The 17533-nt window shown below is 41.9% G+C and overlaps 2 protein-coding genes across 3 annotated transcripts in view; one reads left to right on the top strand and one right to left on the bottom strand.

The window, feature by feature from the left end:
* The window catches only part of LOC101885863 (ankyrin repeat and SAM domain-containing protein 1A), a 134530-nt gene extending 129264 nt beyond the window's left edge, over positions 1-5266 (top strand). Inside the window, exon 25 of the transcript XR_012398911.1 lies at positions 5152-5266. The gene's annotated coding sequence lies outside the window, so the exon portion shown is untranslated. The remainder of the gene's footprint in view (positions 1-5151) is intronic.
* LOC100001805 (PDZ domain-containing protein 4) overlaps positions 1-14800 on the bottom strand; it is a 35853-nt gene extending 21053 nt beyond the window's left edge. Inside the window, exon 1 of one of the 2 annotated variants that reach the window (XM_001341695.10) lies at positions 12177-14800. In XM_001341695.10, coding sequence (XP_001341731.4) covers positions 12177-12236 — 60 coding nt within the window. In that variant the 5' untranslated portion in view covers positions 12237-14800. The remainder of the gene's footprint in view (positions 1-12176) is intronic. The other variant, XM_068216817.2, reaches the window with a different exon arrangement.
* Between the last annotated feature and the right edge of the window lie 2733 nt (positions 14801-17533).

Genomic DNA, 17533 nt, shown 5'->3' with positions numbered 1-17533 from the left:
ATCCGACTGACTAACTAACTAACTAACTAACTAACTAACTAACTAACTAACTAACTAACTAACTAACTAACTAACTAACTAACTAAGCAACCAACCAACCAATTAACCAACTACCCAACTAACCAACCAACCAACCAACCAATTAACCAACTACCCAACTAACCAACCAACCAACCAATTTATTAACCGTTTGACCGACCAACTTACTAACTAACTAACCAACCAAATTACTAGGAGAAAGAGCTTTACTTACATGGTATTTGACTAACTAACCAAATTACTAACTAACCAAATTACTAACCAACCATCCGACTAACTAACTAACTAACTAACTAACTAACTAACTAACTAACCAACCAACCAACCAACCAACCAACCAACCAACCAACCAACCAACCAACCAACCAACCAACCAACCAACCAATTAATTAACCGACTGACCGACCAACTTACTAACTAACTAACTAACCAACCAAATTACTAGGAGAAAGAGCTTTACTTACATGTAATTTGACTAACTAACTAACCAAATTACTAACCAACCATCCGACTAACTAACTAACTAACTAACTAACTAACTAACTAACTAACTAACTAACTAACTAAGCAACCAAACAACCAACCAATTAACCAACTACCCAACTAACCAACCAACTAACCAACCAACCAACCAACCAATGAATTAACCGTTTGACCGACCAACTTACTAACTAACTAACCAACCAAATTACTAGGAGAAAGAGCTTTACTTACATGTAATTTGACTAACTAACTAACCAAATTACTAACTAACCAAATTACTAACCAACCATCCGACTAACTAACTAACTAACTAACTAACTAACTAACTAACTAACTAACTAACTAACTAACTAACTAACTAACAACCTAACCAACTAATTAACTAAATAACTAAATAACTAACTAACCATCCAACCAACTATCAACCAACCAACCAACTAACTTCCTACTTACCTACCTACCCACCTACCCAACCAACCAACTAGCTAACCAATTACCTAACTGCCTAACTAACCCTTGCTGTGCATGACAAAGGGTTTATTTAGCCTCTACTAGAGGTCGATGAGTGTCAGTGTGTTAAACGGACTCCGGTTTTAGCGGAGGACACACAGATTGTGAGAGTGTGCAGGCGCTGAGGAGAATACTGATGCTGTGTTAGCTCTCCCGGGACTGAAGACTGACAGAATAAACACTCTCCAGATAAAGCACACCAACACACACTCTAGATTACACGCTCACCTACAGCGGGCTCCGCTTTTACAAGAAAATAAGGAAAATAAGACTTTGGGTGTTTTGAATGGAGCAACACAGTGGCTCGGTGGTTAACACAGCAAGAAAGTCTCTGCTTCGAGTCTTGGCTGGGTCAGTTGGTGTTTCTGTGTGGAGTTTGCATGTTGTGTTGGCGTGGGTTTCCTCCGGGTGCTCCGGTTTCCCCCACAGTCCAAACACACATGCTAGGAGAATTGATCAACTAAACTGGCCGTAGTGTATGAGTGTGTGGGAATGAGTGTGTATGGGTGTTTCCCAGTACTGTGTTGCAGCTGGAAGGGCATCCGCTGTGTAAAACATATACTGGAATAGTTGGCGATTCATTCCGCTGTGGCGACCCCTGTTGAATAAAGGGACAAATTGAATAAAATATAATTATTGTGTTTATATCAGCCCAATATGGCAGTGGACACTGCAGCACACACAGCTCTGTCCACACAGCGCACACGAGATGATCTTCATCATAGAAGCTCTGTAAAGAGTTTCACTCAATCATTCAACCTGTAGCTTCAGTAACACTTCTCTCCAGCTCAGAGATGAGTCTAGAGCAGTGCTTCATTTCCAGAATCCGCATGCATATTCTGGCAGACATTAGGAATGCATGCATGCCCTGTTATGTCGACTGATTTAATGATGTTGTGTTTTTGTGCTCTTGAAAGCTGTGGCTGTTTTTGTGTGTAAAAATTAACTATGCAGAACTCGTCTCATACCCTGCAGACAGTTTGTCGAGGGAATACATCTCTGCTGGAACGCCGTGAAGCGGAGCAATCCTTTCCTACTGTGGGCCTGCTGCTATGTGTTTATTCAGAGTTATGTACGGAAGCCTCTTGAAAAACAAAGCAACTGCATGAGTTTGCATTGTTTGTGCAATCAGCTCCTGTTTGCGCAGAGAATCATTGTTTCATTTTGAAGTCTCTCGGCACAGAAACATCTCCGCTGTTTAGGATTTCTGCCGTCTTTGATGTCTGAAACATCACTTTGCTCGAGAAACAATTGAGCTTAAGAACGTCCCACATTCTGCAGGAGGCAGCAGCGTTCAACTGATATACTTTATTCAAGATACAGCAGGGAAACAAGTGTTGAAGACGTCAAAATAACTTACATGATAATTGGGTCATCATCTCTTTATTGTGGGCTGATTATTTGAGTTATCATATGGACATTTTAATCAGATTAATGCACACATGAGCTTCATGCTCCTCTCCCTCACCCAGTGTGTGTTCCCTCTGTCATATGGGGCAGAGCTGCTATCAGCGTAACTGTATCCAGATCATCTTGACCTCTGCTTTCTCATTTATCCTCTACACTTCCCACGTCTCAGACAGACGTACCTGTTGGTCTACATACTGATGAAGTGAAGGATGAACTCAGTGTTGACACTCATTTCCATACTAAGTAGATCCTGATCCCTCCCCTGCCCATTCATTCCACAGGGATTAATTAGACACACACGGAGCTGAACCCTCATTAACACACTCCTGTGATATGATCTGCTACAAATCTGCTGTCTGCGCGCTGGTGAGTGTGTGTGTGTGTGTGTGTGTGTGTGTGTGTGTGTGTGTGTGTGTTCAGAGGGGATCCCTTACACTTCAATAATGCAGAAGGGTGAAAAAAAGCTGCAAGTTTTCATTTTCCTGAATAAAAGAGTGAGAGTTGATGCGTGGCCATGCAGAGAACACCCACCATGATCATTGATGTCAAGTGGAAAGAAATGTAGTTTTTAAGTTGATTTTAAAGCCACACTTTCAGACTTTGGTATTCAATAAAGGAGGATTAACAAAGGCGAACACTGATTAATTATAAAGACATACTGATATGAGCACAACTCGAGGACATGCTCCCATATAATTTACCGCGACTTAGAATATTTACCCGAATGACTTCAAAACAACATTACGACACTATTATCTGACTGTGAACAATGTTGTACTCTGATAGTCATTAGCTGATAATGAATACTTCTTATCCATCATATGCACAGAGATCAGCCAAGAGGCTCGTACATTCGATCACTGCTGAAAGTCAGTAATTTGAGTATATATATAAAAATAGAAACAAAATCACACTCTATTGGCTGCTTTTTAAAAGGGGAGGAGCTACGGTATGCCCCGCCTGCATAATCCAGAAACTGCGATCATTTTTGTGTGTGTTGTGATGCAGAGAAACTGAATATTAAATGAGTAAACAGTGGGCGTGTTAAATGAGTAAACAGTGGATGTGGCTTGTTTTTTCTACTGCGAGCTGATTGGATGTAGTAAAGTAGGTGTTTCATTCAAAAAGATGGAGAAAAAGTAAAGTAAAAGCCTATATAGCTCACCATTTCTGTTTGTTGTCAAAACTGACAGCTGGAGGGGCATGGTTAAGTATGTTAGCCCCACCCAATTGCTTAGACAGACCTACAGCCAGCGTAAAACATATGCTGGATTAGTTGGCAGTTCATTCCGCTGTGGTGACTCCAGGTTAATAAAGGGACTAAGCCGAAAGGAATATGAATGAATGGATGAATGAATGGATGAATTTTACCCCAGTGTTTTCAACTGAGCTTCTGCACTCGCCTGCTGATCCTGACGGGTGTGTGCATGTACATGACTTTTAATCTTTTTTCACGCTTGAACAACTAAATGAATGATTGAGTCTGTTTAACTGATTATATATTAACCACGTCACAACATCCATGCTGTAAAAGGAACCGTAGGAAATTCACTCATTAATCGTTCACTGTAAATGAATCTGCATGGGAAGAAACACTAGCCATGCATAAACCCTATTCAACTGTTTCCTTCAGGTGTCTTCAGCAGAGGATCTATAGTTTCATATCATCCTGTGTTTGCTTAGAATTTAGTTCAATTATGACTGGGATGACACAACTTGCATACAACATACACACCACATTTCTTTCATACTTTAGAAACAAGACAAAAACTGCAAGAAATTAGCTCTTAATGTCAGTAATATTAGTACAAATATCTGAAAATTCTTAAATCAGGAAGTATTTTATAGACAAGCTAAACATGTAGTCTTGTTATAAGACTAATACTGTCAAAATAGAGTGAATTTTTCCTTAAAATAAGCAGAGTAATCTGACAACGGAAGAAGCACGATAATCTTATGTCAACAGAAACACCCTGAGTATTGTACTCCCCCACTGTCAGATTACTCTGCTTGTTTTAAGGAAAACCTCATCTTTCTTTGGCATATTATTTCTAAAAAAGACAGTACTTTTTGCTTGTCCAGAAAATGCTTCTTGATTTAAGAATTTTTAGATATTTGGACTAGAAGCAGGACAAAAGGTGCTTTCTGCAGTGATCATACTTAGTTTAGCGTCCCAATACGAATAAACTGAGCGGAGTTAAGACTGCATTTCCTGCACTGTCCCGTAACGTCTGAGCGACTGTCATTGAGATGAATGGGAATGCTGACGATGGGGTTTCTCCTGCTATTCTACACCTCACTGAGCACCACAGACTACCAGCGAACATCTTTCTGATCAAAAATTAATGCAACTTTGAAGAAAACCCCTTTGATAAGGCCTTGAGAGAAGGCGAGATGTGACCATACGTCTGGAAGGATGAGACAGAAAGAAAGGGTGTGGTCGAGTCGAGTCGAGCTCTCTCTCTATCTCTCTCTCTCTCTCTCTCTCTCTCTCTCTCTCTCTGTGTGTGTGTGTGTGTGTGTGTGTGTGTGTTAGATGGAGAACGAGTGAGTCTTTGATGAATTTAAACACTTATACTGTTGAAGTCAGAATTATTCACCCTCCTGTGATTTTCTTCTTCAAATATCCCCCAGATGCTGTTTATCAGATTGAGGAGTTGTTCTCAGTGTTTCCTCTAATGTTTGTTCTTCTGGAGAAAGTCTGATTAGTTTTATTTGGGCTAGAATAAAAGCAGTGTTTAATAGTGTTAAAGTCATGTTAAGCTCAATATTATTCACCCCTTCAGGAATATTAGTGTTGGATTGTCTCCAGAACAAACCACTGTTATACAATGACTTGCCTAATTACCCTAACTTTACCCTAATTACCCTAGTGAAGCCTTTACATGTCACTGTAAGCTGAACACTAGTGTCTTGAAGAATATCTAGTCTAATATTATGTGCTGTCATCATGATGAAGAGGAAACACATCATTATCAGAGATGAGTTATGATTAGTAATGTGTTGGGGATAAAATATAAAAGCATTAATATTCAACTGTATCTGCCATATGTTCATCAATACTAATGTAACTAGGCAAAAATGAGTGTAAAAGCTCACTGTGCTTGGTTAATGAATCTGGTTGCCTAGTAACCGCATCCCATTGCAATGCAGCACCAATGGAGACGGTGCAGAGAGTGATTGATGGGATGCTGGATATCGCTGGTCCGCAGGGCAGATTGATGCTGTTTATTCAGCGAGTGGTTTTGCCAGCAGAGAAAGCTAAGTGTGTGTGTGTGTGTGTGTGTGTGTGTGTGTGTGTGTGTGTGTGTGTGTGTGTGTGTGTGTGAAATGCTGAACACACACATCAGATAAACAGGCGTCTTCAGTATTTGTGTGCTCAGAGCTTTTGTGTGATGTCTGTGGATTCTCATCGTCATGTGATCATATCTGGAAATGTGGCAGATATTGGGAAAGCAATAAGGGCAGGTTTGGAGAGGCAGAGTAAGGAGAGCTGAAGATGTGATTCGTGTTTTGATTTCAATCTGGATTATGGCTCACGCAGTTTGAATTGAACAGTTCTTTGAGCTGTAAAAGGGTTAGTTCACACAAAGCTGAACACTCTGGGGGCGACACGGTGGCGCAGTGGTTAGCACTGTGGCCTAACAGCAAGAAGGTCTCTGGTTCGAGTCCCGACAGGGTCAGTTGGTGTTTCTGTGTGGAGTTTGCATGTTCTCCCCATGTTGGTGTGGGTTCATCCGGGTGCTCCGGTTCCCCCCACAGTCCAAACACATGCGCTATAGGGGAACTGATCAACTACACTGATGAATGAATGAATGAAATGGATAAATGAAAAATGTTGGAAACCTGTGACCTTTGACTCCCAGATATTTCTATTGATGGATGTCAATGGTTACAGGTTTTCAGCTTTCATCAAAATATCTAAGAAAATATCCAACAAAGCTGGTGTTCAAGAGAAGAAAGAAACTCATGAAGGTTTGGAAGAAGTGAAGAGTGAGTAAAAAGTGAGTAGTTTTTTAGTTTTGTGTGAACTATACCTTTAAAAGAATATTGCTTTCCTTCTGTGGAAAACAAAATGAAACAATTTGAAGAATGTCCATGCTGCTCTTCTCCATGCATACATACACACACACACACACACACACACACACACACACACACACACACACACACACACACACATATATATGTATATATATATATATATATATATATATATATATATATATATATATATATATATATACACACACACTCACATATACAGTGCTTAGCAAATGAGCAAAATTGAGTATAAATTATTATTTTTCTCAATTTCTCTGTAAATATTATTCGTTTGGTGCATTTCTACAAAACTTATAAAAATATTAAAATAATATTTTAGACACGAAACATCTTAAAAGATATAAAATAATATGTTTAAAATCAAGCAAAATATTACAAAATTTTATATTTTTATTTAATATTTTTCCCTAGCAAATACATTTGAGCTACTAATTTTGGACTGTTATCATAACATATTTATTTAGATTAGCTCCAGATTTGGCTTCAGTACTGACTAATCTAATGTATATGCACAAATATAAAATTTTAAAGCATCAAAAAAAAAAAAATGGATTAGTGAGGGTGTATTCATATACACTGAGCATAAATCTGGATACAAATTTGTGGAACAAGTTACTTGATAAAATCAGACTTAAAGAGGATCTGTTATGCAGAAATTTGATTGACATTCTCCCTCTGTAGGTGTCATCAGAGGGGGAAAGCCCCGCCCAAAAGTGCCCATCTCTCCATCTCATTAGCATAAACAGCAGGCCTGAGTGAGAAGCAGCCGTCTGTCCATTAGCCATTAGAATGTTGAATTTGCCCCTGTACTAATGCACAGGTGTCAGTAGCTCCGCCCTCTTCTGAAAAGAGCACAATCTTATTTGCATTTAAAGCGACAGTCACCAAAACACCACAATTAGGATCAAAGCCTGTAAGGGTCAGTTTTAGAGAGCTGGAGAACATCATCTGTGTACTGTTCTCAGCTCAAACACACACACACACACACACACACTCTAGACACAGCAGAGATGCAGCTTGTAGAAATGGGCAGAACAGATCTCCTTTAATATTTATTGACACCATACCACAAAAGCAAACAAACAAACAAAAAACAGGCCAAAGATAATGAATAAACATGAAATTTAATTAGCATTAAGCTTTGGTTGAGGTGAAAGAGCAGAAAGCGCGTTGGCTCAAATCATTAGCGGTCCTGTTCCACTCCACACGTACAGCACAACCCACAAATTCATTAAACTGCATGGATTAAAGAGAATAAAAGCTCCTAATTAAGCTTAATTAGCAGGGTCTATTAGCAACACAGATCTCAGGAGAGGCTGTCAGCGCACACAGCCAGACACTTGGACGGCATGCTTTCGTGCTCTGATTTGCTTAGATGGTTTTATTTTTGAGGACACGAATCATCTCTCTGTGAATTAAAATAAATAATTATTCTGAAACTCCGTTTATTCTTTCATGAGTCTAATATCGTTGCCATTAAAATATTTGTTCACGGAAACAGGACTGTGCTGATTCTCTTCATGAGTTCTGGATGTGTTTTGAGCATTAAACCAATCAGAGTCTCGTCTCTCATTCCCTTAAGAGTCAGTTGTGTCGCTCCATGGTGCATTTGCTCTTTACATGTCGACTCTGTAAGAGTAAAAACTGAACACTTCACTAGCGAGAACACAGATAAACAGAGCATCTGCAGCACGAGGATAAAGAACCAGCCTCCTCCATTCAGCCTCTGTACTTTACTCCTTTACTTTGGTGGAGTGAGGAAACGGTGGAAACTCTCTCCACTGAACACATCCATTAGCCCACATGTTTAATCTCCTCTGTTAAACACAAAGATTTGCTTCAAAACTGTTTCTAAATTCAGCTCTAATCTCCAGCAGAGGAATAAATGAGCAATAATAATGAAGTGTGCTCAGAAAACGGAGTTATATCCAAACACACGTCCTGTTCTTATCCATATATGCTGATGCAGACGTCTCCAAAACCCCACAGCCGGACACATCTACAAGTGTGCTTATTAAACAGATATAAATCTGCAGATAATCAATAATGCTGATCATAATGATCACATTATACAGATGAGGATGGTCATCAATAAACTGAAAAGCCCCCAGAGGTGAAGAAGGCCTGGAGGCAGTGCTGTTGAGTCCACAGAGTGATGCAAATGGATTTACTATTTAAACAACGCTGCACAAAATAAGAAAATTACTGTTGCGCTGCTCTGAAAATAGCAATAAATCAACAGGTCTGCGCCTTATTGCGCTGGGTGTATGATAGTTTGGCCGCAGTACCAAACATGACCACCAGGTGACATCCAGTTTACATTGAGGAACATACAAGGGCACCCGCTGTGTTTTGAGGAATATGCATAATATTTTTTAAATACTTTTGACAATATTTGTAAAGTAGACATTAAACTGTAAGGTAGTATGTGCAGTTTGCTAGTGTTAGACTCTAAATGCGTCTGAAAAACGTTTACATTTGGATTGCTGTAGCAGAGTAATGCTTTACCACTCTGATGAGTGTCCTTGTGTTACTGACAAATACCTGTTTCTCAGTAATATATATATCAATATCTGTCACCAGATATAGAAACTAGACATTGTCAGCTTTAAAATGATATACTTGAACACACAGCACACCAAATCCTGAAGAAGATGAACTACAACAGAAGAAGAAGAGCAGAGTCAGAATTGGGCATACGCGCCATGAAAGCATGGATCATCCTGCTGATATCTGTGGTTCTCACACTCACTTCTTATCTATCAGAAACACTGACGGCTTTTCATCTCGTCTCGTTTCTTTGGCACCTAATAACTCCAACAAATGATGGATCTGGAAATGGTAGAGAGATGAACCTCAGAGATTACACTCCACTGAGAGTGTGTTGAGTTGCACTCAGGCACTGCCCTGGACAGCCCCGCCGGGTCCCGAGCAGCCACTAAGGTCCAGCAATTCATTCCTGCTCTGCGATGCGGAGAAATCAATTACTGTCTGTATATGAGGGCAAACAGCTGAAGAAGAAAGCCATCTGACCATGCTTCATCTCTATCCTCCAGCTCACCTCTCTGTAATGCTTCTCTCCAGCAGTAATGGAGTCCACACAGCTCTTCAGTGTAAGGCATCGCTCTTTAACATCTTTAATTCCTCTTTTCTCCACTATCCTGCTCTTATAGCCTGAAATACATATAAATCCTAACAGAGACAGCAGCAGTTGAGGGCAGTGATCAGGTGATCTGCTGAATGATGATGTGATGTTCACAGGTGATGATGATCTGCTCATCAGGAAAGCTCTAGTGCTTTAGGAGCAGAGATGGGTCGAGGATCTCCAGTTTGAGCACAAACACAAGAGGAAATGAGTGAAGTGTGTGAACACAATGCTCCTCAGAGGAAGAGAGGAAGACATGTGGATATTTCACCTTCAACAGTGCAGAACAGCATTAAAGACTGAAGGAGTCTGGAGGAGTTTCAGTGTGTAAAGGACAAGAGCGCAAGCCTGAGCTGAACAACCGTGACCTCCGACCCCTCAGGGGGCGCTGCATCAAGAGTCCTCATTCATCTATAAGCAGATCAGCACATGAGCTCAGCACTACTGCGCTAAACCTGTGACAAGCACCACAATACAGAGTCACATCCACAAACACCAGTCTAAACTGTGCCAAGAGGAAGCCCTATGTTAACAGTGTCCAGAAGCACTTCTCTGGGCTCTGGGCATCTGGGATGGAGCATCACACAGTGGAGACGTGTCCTGTGCTCAGATGAAGCAGTGTTTCTGGTGTTTCTTTGGGAAATGGACGCCGTATGCTCCTGATCAATGTAGAAAAGGATCATCCAGACTGTCACCAACAAGTCCAGCAGCCCGGCTCTGTCATGGTCTGGGGTTGTGTCGGTGCTCTTGGCGAAGGTGACCTGCTCTTCTGTGATGCTCCATTAATGCTGAACAGCACAGAGAGATTCTGGAGCTCAATATGCTGCCTTCTGCTCCAGGGACGCCCATGCAGAGTCCAACAAGACAACGCAGAACCCCATTCAGCACATGTAATTGACTGGTCTGTCTGCAGTCCCGACCTGTCTCCAATAGAGAATGAGACAATGAAGTCCCTGCACTGTTGCTCACCTTGAGACTTGTTTGCAGGAAGAATGGGATAAAGTTACCCCTGAAACTCTTCATCACCTGGTGTCTTCATTCCCTAAACGTCTTTTAGGATTGTTCACCACAAAACTGTTCATCTGAGCTTTTCATTAAGACAACAAACAGAAATAGAGAAGAGGAGGAGGAGGAGGAGGAGCTGTCTGCTAGGTTGTAATAACTCCCCAAACCCTTGTCCTGATTTTTTAAAATAAATTGTTTGTTTTGTCCAGGTATTCGTTTCCTCTGTATATGTTGTCTTTAATACTGAAAGTGCTTGTTATTTTTCCAATCAGACCATTTAGTACAGGCCAAAACATGACAATAACCAATCCTTCTGACGAGCAATATCATTCATGTTGTCTTTAAATTGTTCCCTTAGTACCATGATAGCTTATTTGGTAAGTTTGTATTGAATGTGAACACAGAGAAAAGCTCTATTCACACGGGACTAGCTCACACTACACGAAGGTCAGGTCAATTTAGCTCACTCGAATGTAATTGATGAATTCAATCTTGTCCAAATTGAACATGTCTGCATTTTTTTCTCAGTCAAGCTCTAAAAATACTACCGAGTAAATGACCGGCTGTTGTTGTCAATGCAGTCGACCCCCGAGAAGATGGAGTGTTATTGTGCTTCTGTATAACACTCTTCGTTTATTCTGACCTTTGTCAGTCGGCATAACTAAAGCATATTTTCTCATTCCTCCTCCAAGTGCAGGTTCATTATGAATTTACTGCTTTTTTGGGCCAATTTATAATGAAAATGGATGTTTTCAGAACTGCTGCTGGCTGTCAGACCACAATTTGATAAGAGGAATTACAATATAATATATGCATTCACGCCATAATTAAAAACCTCAAAATGAAAATGAGATTTCAGTGTGTTTCCTCAACATCACCCCTGAGCTTCCAGACTCCAAAAGTTCATCTCTAGTCTTTGTTGTGCATCTTTTATTAGTCGAGTCAATTATTCAACAGCCCAGTGGATTTTGTGCTACTTCCATGAAGTTGTTTGAAAATGAAATGTTTTGAATAGCTCGGAAGCTTCATCTCTCGCTGGAAACGGGCTAATAAAGCTCATTAAATATTCAGTTTTCAAATAAACATTAATTTATACAAAGTGTAAACTAATATTCTAGTCAGTTTGATTGATGTAAGATGTTTCATTCATTTATTTCCCTTCAGCTTAGTCCCATATTTATCACGAGTCGCCACAGCGGAATGAACCACCAATTATTCCAGCATAGGTTTTAAACAGCGGATGCCCTTACAGCTGCAACTCAGTACTGGGAAACACCCATACACACTTATTCACACACACACTCATACACTATGGCCAGTGTAGTTGATCAGTCCCACTATAGCGCATGTGTTTGGACTGTGGGGGAAACCGGAGCACCCGGAGGAAACCCACACCAACACGGGGAGAACATGCAAACTCCACACAAAAACACACACTGACCTAAAATGATTCAACTGTGTGTGTTGTGTATGTTTTTTCCTCTCTGATTATAGGCAGTAAACAGTGTTTTTCTCTCACCTGGAACATGACTCTGTACTGCTCCTCAGGCTTCTGCACCACACACATGTTACACCCCATCCTGACCTCCGACCTCCGACTCCTTCAGGCCCTCGCAAACCAGCTCAGGTCACCGTATAGAGAAATATCAGCGCTAGTTCAGCATCTCCCAGACAGTCTGTTCACAGTCCAGTAAAATCCTCAGTATGATCTGCACTTGCTGTGTGTATTGCCTCCTCTTGTTGAATCGCTGAATGCCTCCTCAACCGCTGGACAAAAGCGTCTGCTAAATGACTGAATGTAAATGCACAGCAGGAAAGCTGTTTAAAGCATTTCACACATGCTAGAAGTCATTCAACAACACTCCATTTCATCCTAATCAGCTCTTCTGTAGGACGGTCATATCTCAAGTGTGGAGTGTGAAATCAAATGAATGCCGTTCTGCAGAAAAGTCCATTTGTGCTTGATGTGAAACGGTGTAGTGCAGCGCTTCGTCTCCTCCAGTCCCCATTGATGAGCTTAATTCAGGGAAAATCAGCATGAAATTACGTTTCTCTGCTTGCTCTTATCAAGACGTCTTCCACCGGCGCTGTCTTATTTGCTGAAATTACTCCTGAGTCAGTAAATGCAACGCTTGCGAGACGTCTAGTGTTTCAGTCTAAAGTGATGGATTGGAAAGATTGAATGTTTGGGCTGGAGATCTGCAGCTTCCCAAGAGCGGATATTGCTCCTGCATCGCCGTGTTCGACTATGAAGTTTTTGATTTAGCACAGAGTCAGATTATTCCAAAGCATTTCGGGCGAAGTGTTAATTGAGAAGCAGACAGAAGCATGAGCAGTGTGCTGGATCTGCTTTACTGTCAGCAATTTCAAGTCCTTTCATTTTGGGTTTAAAGCAAAGTTATGGGGATTTTTATTTATAGTTTAGAACTCTTAAATGCATCCGTTTTTGATAGTCCTGCTGTTAGACGATCCACACAGATGATAGAGAAGTTACTTTCAAACCAAGCAGCCTTGAACAATCAACAAAACCTGACAAATCTTAATGCCAAACTCCTCACTGCAGATTCCCATCAGTCTGCCTGACTTTCCCCTTTGGTTTTTCATTGGACACCAGTAAACACGAGCACAGCTTCATGCACCGGTCACACCTCAAATCAATAGTCTCTGGTGTTCATCCTCAGAACACGCTCAAGGAAAGTTTGACCGTTCGCACTTCATCCTTTGTGTGTTTTCCATCATCCCTCCCTCTCGCTCAGATCTGCCTCTACTTGAGTCTCTCCATGTAGGCGTTTCTCATCTCTCCGAAACTGTGAACTGTGAATTCAGTCGGATAAAAGTGCATGTTGCAGGACGAATCGGTAATCGGTTGCACATAAAAGACTGAGGTGAGAGACTCGATCCGCTTGAGTCCCACACAACTCCCACACTTAAACAGATGAGCTCAGGCATGCATCGCTCACTCAGAACACGACCAATATCAGCTGCGCATCATACGCAAATAAAAGTGTGGAGCAATGAGTATGCATTTACTTTCTAATCAAGCTCCGTTTATCAATATCCAGATCAATTCAATTAAACAACACAAGAACTTAATAGGGATCACAGGCGCTCTCTGTCTGACACAAATCGATATCCTTCTTAATAAGATCCCAGTTGGATGCTTTTGCTGCTCGGTGACTTGTGAAATGTAATTATCAGACACAGTCTTTGTCTTTCAGCTCGCACCGTTTGCTGCAGAGGTGCGATGTTAGACGCGCAGAAATCTCCAAACCTGTTCCTAGACTTGAATCTGAGGCAGCACACACCAGACACTCCTCCGTTTGTTAGTTATTGTGTCTGCTTTAAGTCCATCCAGCAAGTTCCAGTGTGTCTAGTCAGTTGATTCAACTACCTGTGCGCACTTTATTCAGACGTCAGCTCTTTAAATGGAAATCGCGCAGCTTTAATCCTGTTAAACTGTGAGAAGCGTGTGTGTTGATTCAGGCACCCTGCTGTTGTAGATTGCAGGCTAGCCATTCACGCTGCAGTAACCTGCCAGACACACTCAACATGCTCCGAGAAGCTAACAGGCGTCGCCCTCTCTCTCTCACTCACACACACACACACACACACACATGCACACATGCACACATGCACACATGCACAGACAGAAGTGTCAAATGTTAACACACACACACACACTCACCAATGCACACTGGTGCATTCACCTGGAGTAAGAGTAAATGCTAGACATCTTCAACTAAACCCTCCTCATTGCTCTTCTCTCTCTGAGCACTCTGTATAATTGTTGTGTGTGTTGCCTCCTCTCGTTGAATCGCTGAATGCCTTCTCAATTGCTTCCTGCTGACTGTGAATGTTACTATCCGACATCAACACACCCTTCACATGAAGACACGCTGAAGGAAAGTCAGGTATGATGGAGAGGCGTGTCTGTCATCCCTCCTTCTCTCTCTTCTTCTTTCCAAAAAAGCTGAATCCTTTTGTTTGGGAAAGATGTGAGTAATCCATCCTGACTGTTGCTGTACAGAAACCCCCAGTCGCTGTTTGTGGTCCGGCTGAGAGTGTTTTCTGAGCGCTGCGTCTGTGTTGAGGACCGGCAGGTGAGCTGAGTTCTGCTGTCTCTCGATCCTGGTGTGAAACGCTGAATAAACTCCCCCACTGCAGCCCGGAGAGAGAGAGAGAGAGAGAGAGAGAGAGAGAGAGAGAGAGAGAGAGAGAGAGAGAGAAGGGGAGAATAAGAGCCACACAAAGGCATTAACGCCCTGTGAAGCCACAGACACAGACACACACACACACTAGCGCTCGCACTCACTTGCAGAGTAGTATAGGATGCAACAGAATTATACATCCTCTCTCTCTCTCTCTCTCTCTCTCACACACACACACACCATAATGCTTGCGCTCACTGGCAGTACTTTAGGATGCAACAGAATTCAACATTCTTTCTCTCCTCCGTACACACACACACACACACACACACATGGATGTGTGTGAATGGATGTGTGTGAATGTTTCCAAGTAATGGGTTGCGGCTGAAAGGACATCTGCTGTATAAAACATATGCTGGAATAGTTGGCGGTTCATTCCTCTGTGAAGATCCCTGATTAATAAAGGACTAATCCAAAAAGAAAATGAATGAATGAATATTGCAGATTTCTAATAAGCAGTAAAAGTGTAAAAATGAACCACAATGCAATGCATATTATCCAACTGCTCGTTAACACAAATGTCTACCAATCACAGGGCAGCAGCTCACTGCATATAGACATAGTCAAGACAATCTGCAGAGCATCGAATGGGGAAGAAAGGGGATTTAAGAGACTCTGAACGTGGCATGGTTGTTGCTGCCAGACGGGCTGCTCTGAGTATTTCAGAAACTGCTGATTTTCTACTGGGATTTTCACGCACAACCATCTCTAGGGTTTACAGAGAATGCTCCGACAAAGAGGAAATATCCAGTGAGCGGCAGTTCTGTGGCCGCAAATGCCTTGTTGATGAGGCCAGAGGAGAATGGCCAGACTGGTTCCAGCTGATAGAAAGGCAACAGTAACTCAAATAAGCACTCGTTACAACCGAGCTCTGCAGAAGAGCATCTCTGAACACACAACACGTGCAACCTTGAGGCGGATGGGCTACAGCAGCAGAAGAGCACACCGGGTGCCGCTCCTGTCAGCTAAGAACAGGAAACTGAGGCTACAATTCACACAGACTCACCAAAACTGGACAATAGAAGATTGGAGAAACGTTGCTGCTCTGATGAGTCTCCATTTCTGCTGACACATTCGGATGCTCGGCTCAGACAACATGAAAGCATGGATCATCCTGCCTTGTATCAGCGGTTCAGGCTGGTGGTGGTGGTGTAATGGTGTGGGGGAGATTTTCTTTGGGTCCATTAGTACCAATTGAGCATCAACGCCACAGCCTTTCTTGAACATGGCAATGAGTTCACTGTGCTCAAATGGCCTCCACAGTCACCAGAGCTCAATCCAATAGAGCAGCTTTGGGATGTGGTGGAACGGGAGATTGGCATCATGGATGTGCAGCCGACAAATCTGCAGCAACTGTGTGATGCTATCATGACAATATGGAGCAAAATCTCTGAGGAATATTTCCAGTAGCTTGCTGAATCTACGACACCAAGAGTTAAAGCAGCTCTGAAGGCAAATGAGGTCCGACCCGGTACTAGTAAGGTGTACTGTAAAGAATATATGTGGTATTTTACCAGGCATTTTTGCAATGCATAACTGTAGACGTGTGCTAAAGTCTAACAGAGTACTCACAAACAGATATGAGCACTGAGCAAAGGGTACTGTAGGACTAAAATCACTATTTTCAAATAAACAAACAGACAAACTAATGCCCACCCCCCCCTCTCTGTCTCTCCTGAATAATGCATTTGAAAACTGCCGTGTGTGCTGATGGATAGATGTGATATTCATAAGGTCATGTATTCATGTCTATCATGCATGATTCAGGTTTGAGATCTTTGGGAAAGCTGAATCCTTTATTTTCCACACGGATGAAAGCGTCAGCGGCGAGATGAGACCTGTGGATACACACTAATGCTTGTGTTCAGGTGTGCGGGTGTCATCGTGTGTCGTTTCATGTGGACGTTTATTCTGCTGATGGACACAAAGAGCAACTGAAAGACAGAAAGCAAAGGGGGAAGAGAGGATGAGCCAACGAGGAACACAACAGAAACTCGGTAACAGGTGCGAGACCCTGATGAAAGCTGAGAAACAGCCAAGAGCAGCTCCAATGTAATTAGTGTGTGTGTGTGTGTGTGTGTGTGTGTGTGTGTGTGTGTGTGTGTGTGTGTGTGTGTGTGTGTGTGTGTGTGTGTGTGTGGGAGAAGAACCCCAGAGACAGGGTTTTTGCAGCTTGTTTATGGACATTACCCTGCTTCCTCAGACAGTAGACAGATATGCAGCAGAATTTCCCGTGTCATTAGTTTGGGATCGTGTGATCTCCGCTGTGTTTAGAGATGTTTACAGCTGTTGAACACTCAGAGCTTTATCTCCTGCTTGTATTGTAAAAGCAGGCTAAGATTACATGTGCAGCATCATTCCGCCGTTCAGTGTTCATTACTGTGTTTGTTGGACTCTTACAGCAGCTTCATATCAATCAAAGGTCACTTTAGCTTTCTCACAGCATACAGTTATGATTGCTTATTGAGTAGAATTGCTCTGATTGGTCAGATGACTCTACTCTGCTCTCATTTGCTTGGATAATTGGTCAGACTGCTTCTTTTTCTGATTGGTCAGATAATTCCTCCTCTTCTATGATTGGGTCAGACAGTTCTACTTTTTCTGATTGGGTCAGATGACTTTTCTCTGCTCGGATTGGTCAGATGACTATACTTTGCTCTGATTAGTT

This window comes from Danio rerio, chromosome 23, assembly GCF_049306965.1.
Source record: "Danio rerio strain Tuebingen ecotype United States chromosome 23, GRCz12tu, whole genome shotgun sequence".
Lineage (NCBI taxonomy): Eukaryota > Metazoa > Chordata > Actinopteri > Cypriniformes > Danionidae > Danio > Danio rerio.
This window is presented reverse-complemented; position numbering and strand designations above follow the sequence as displayed.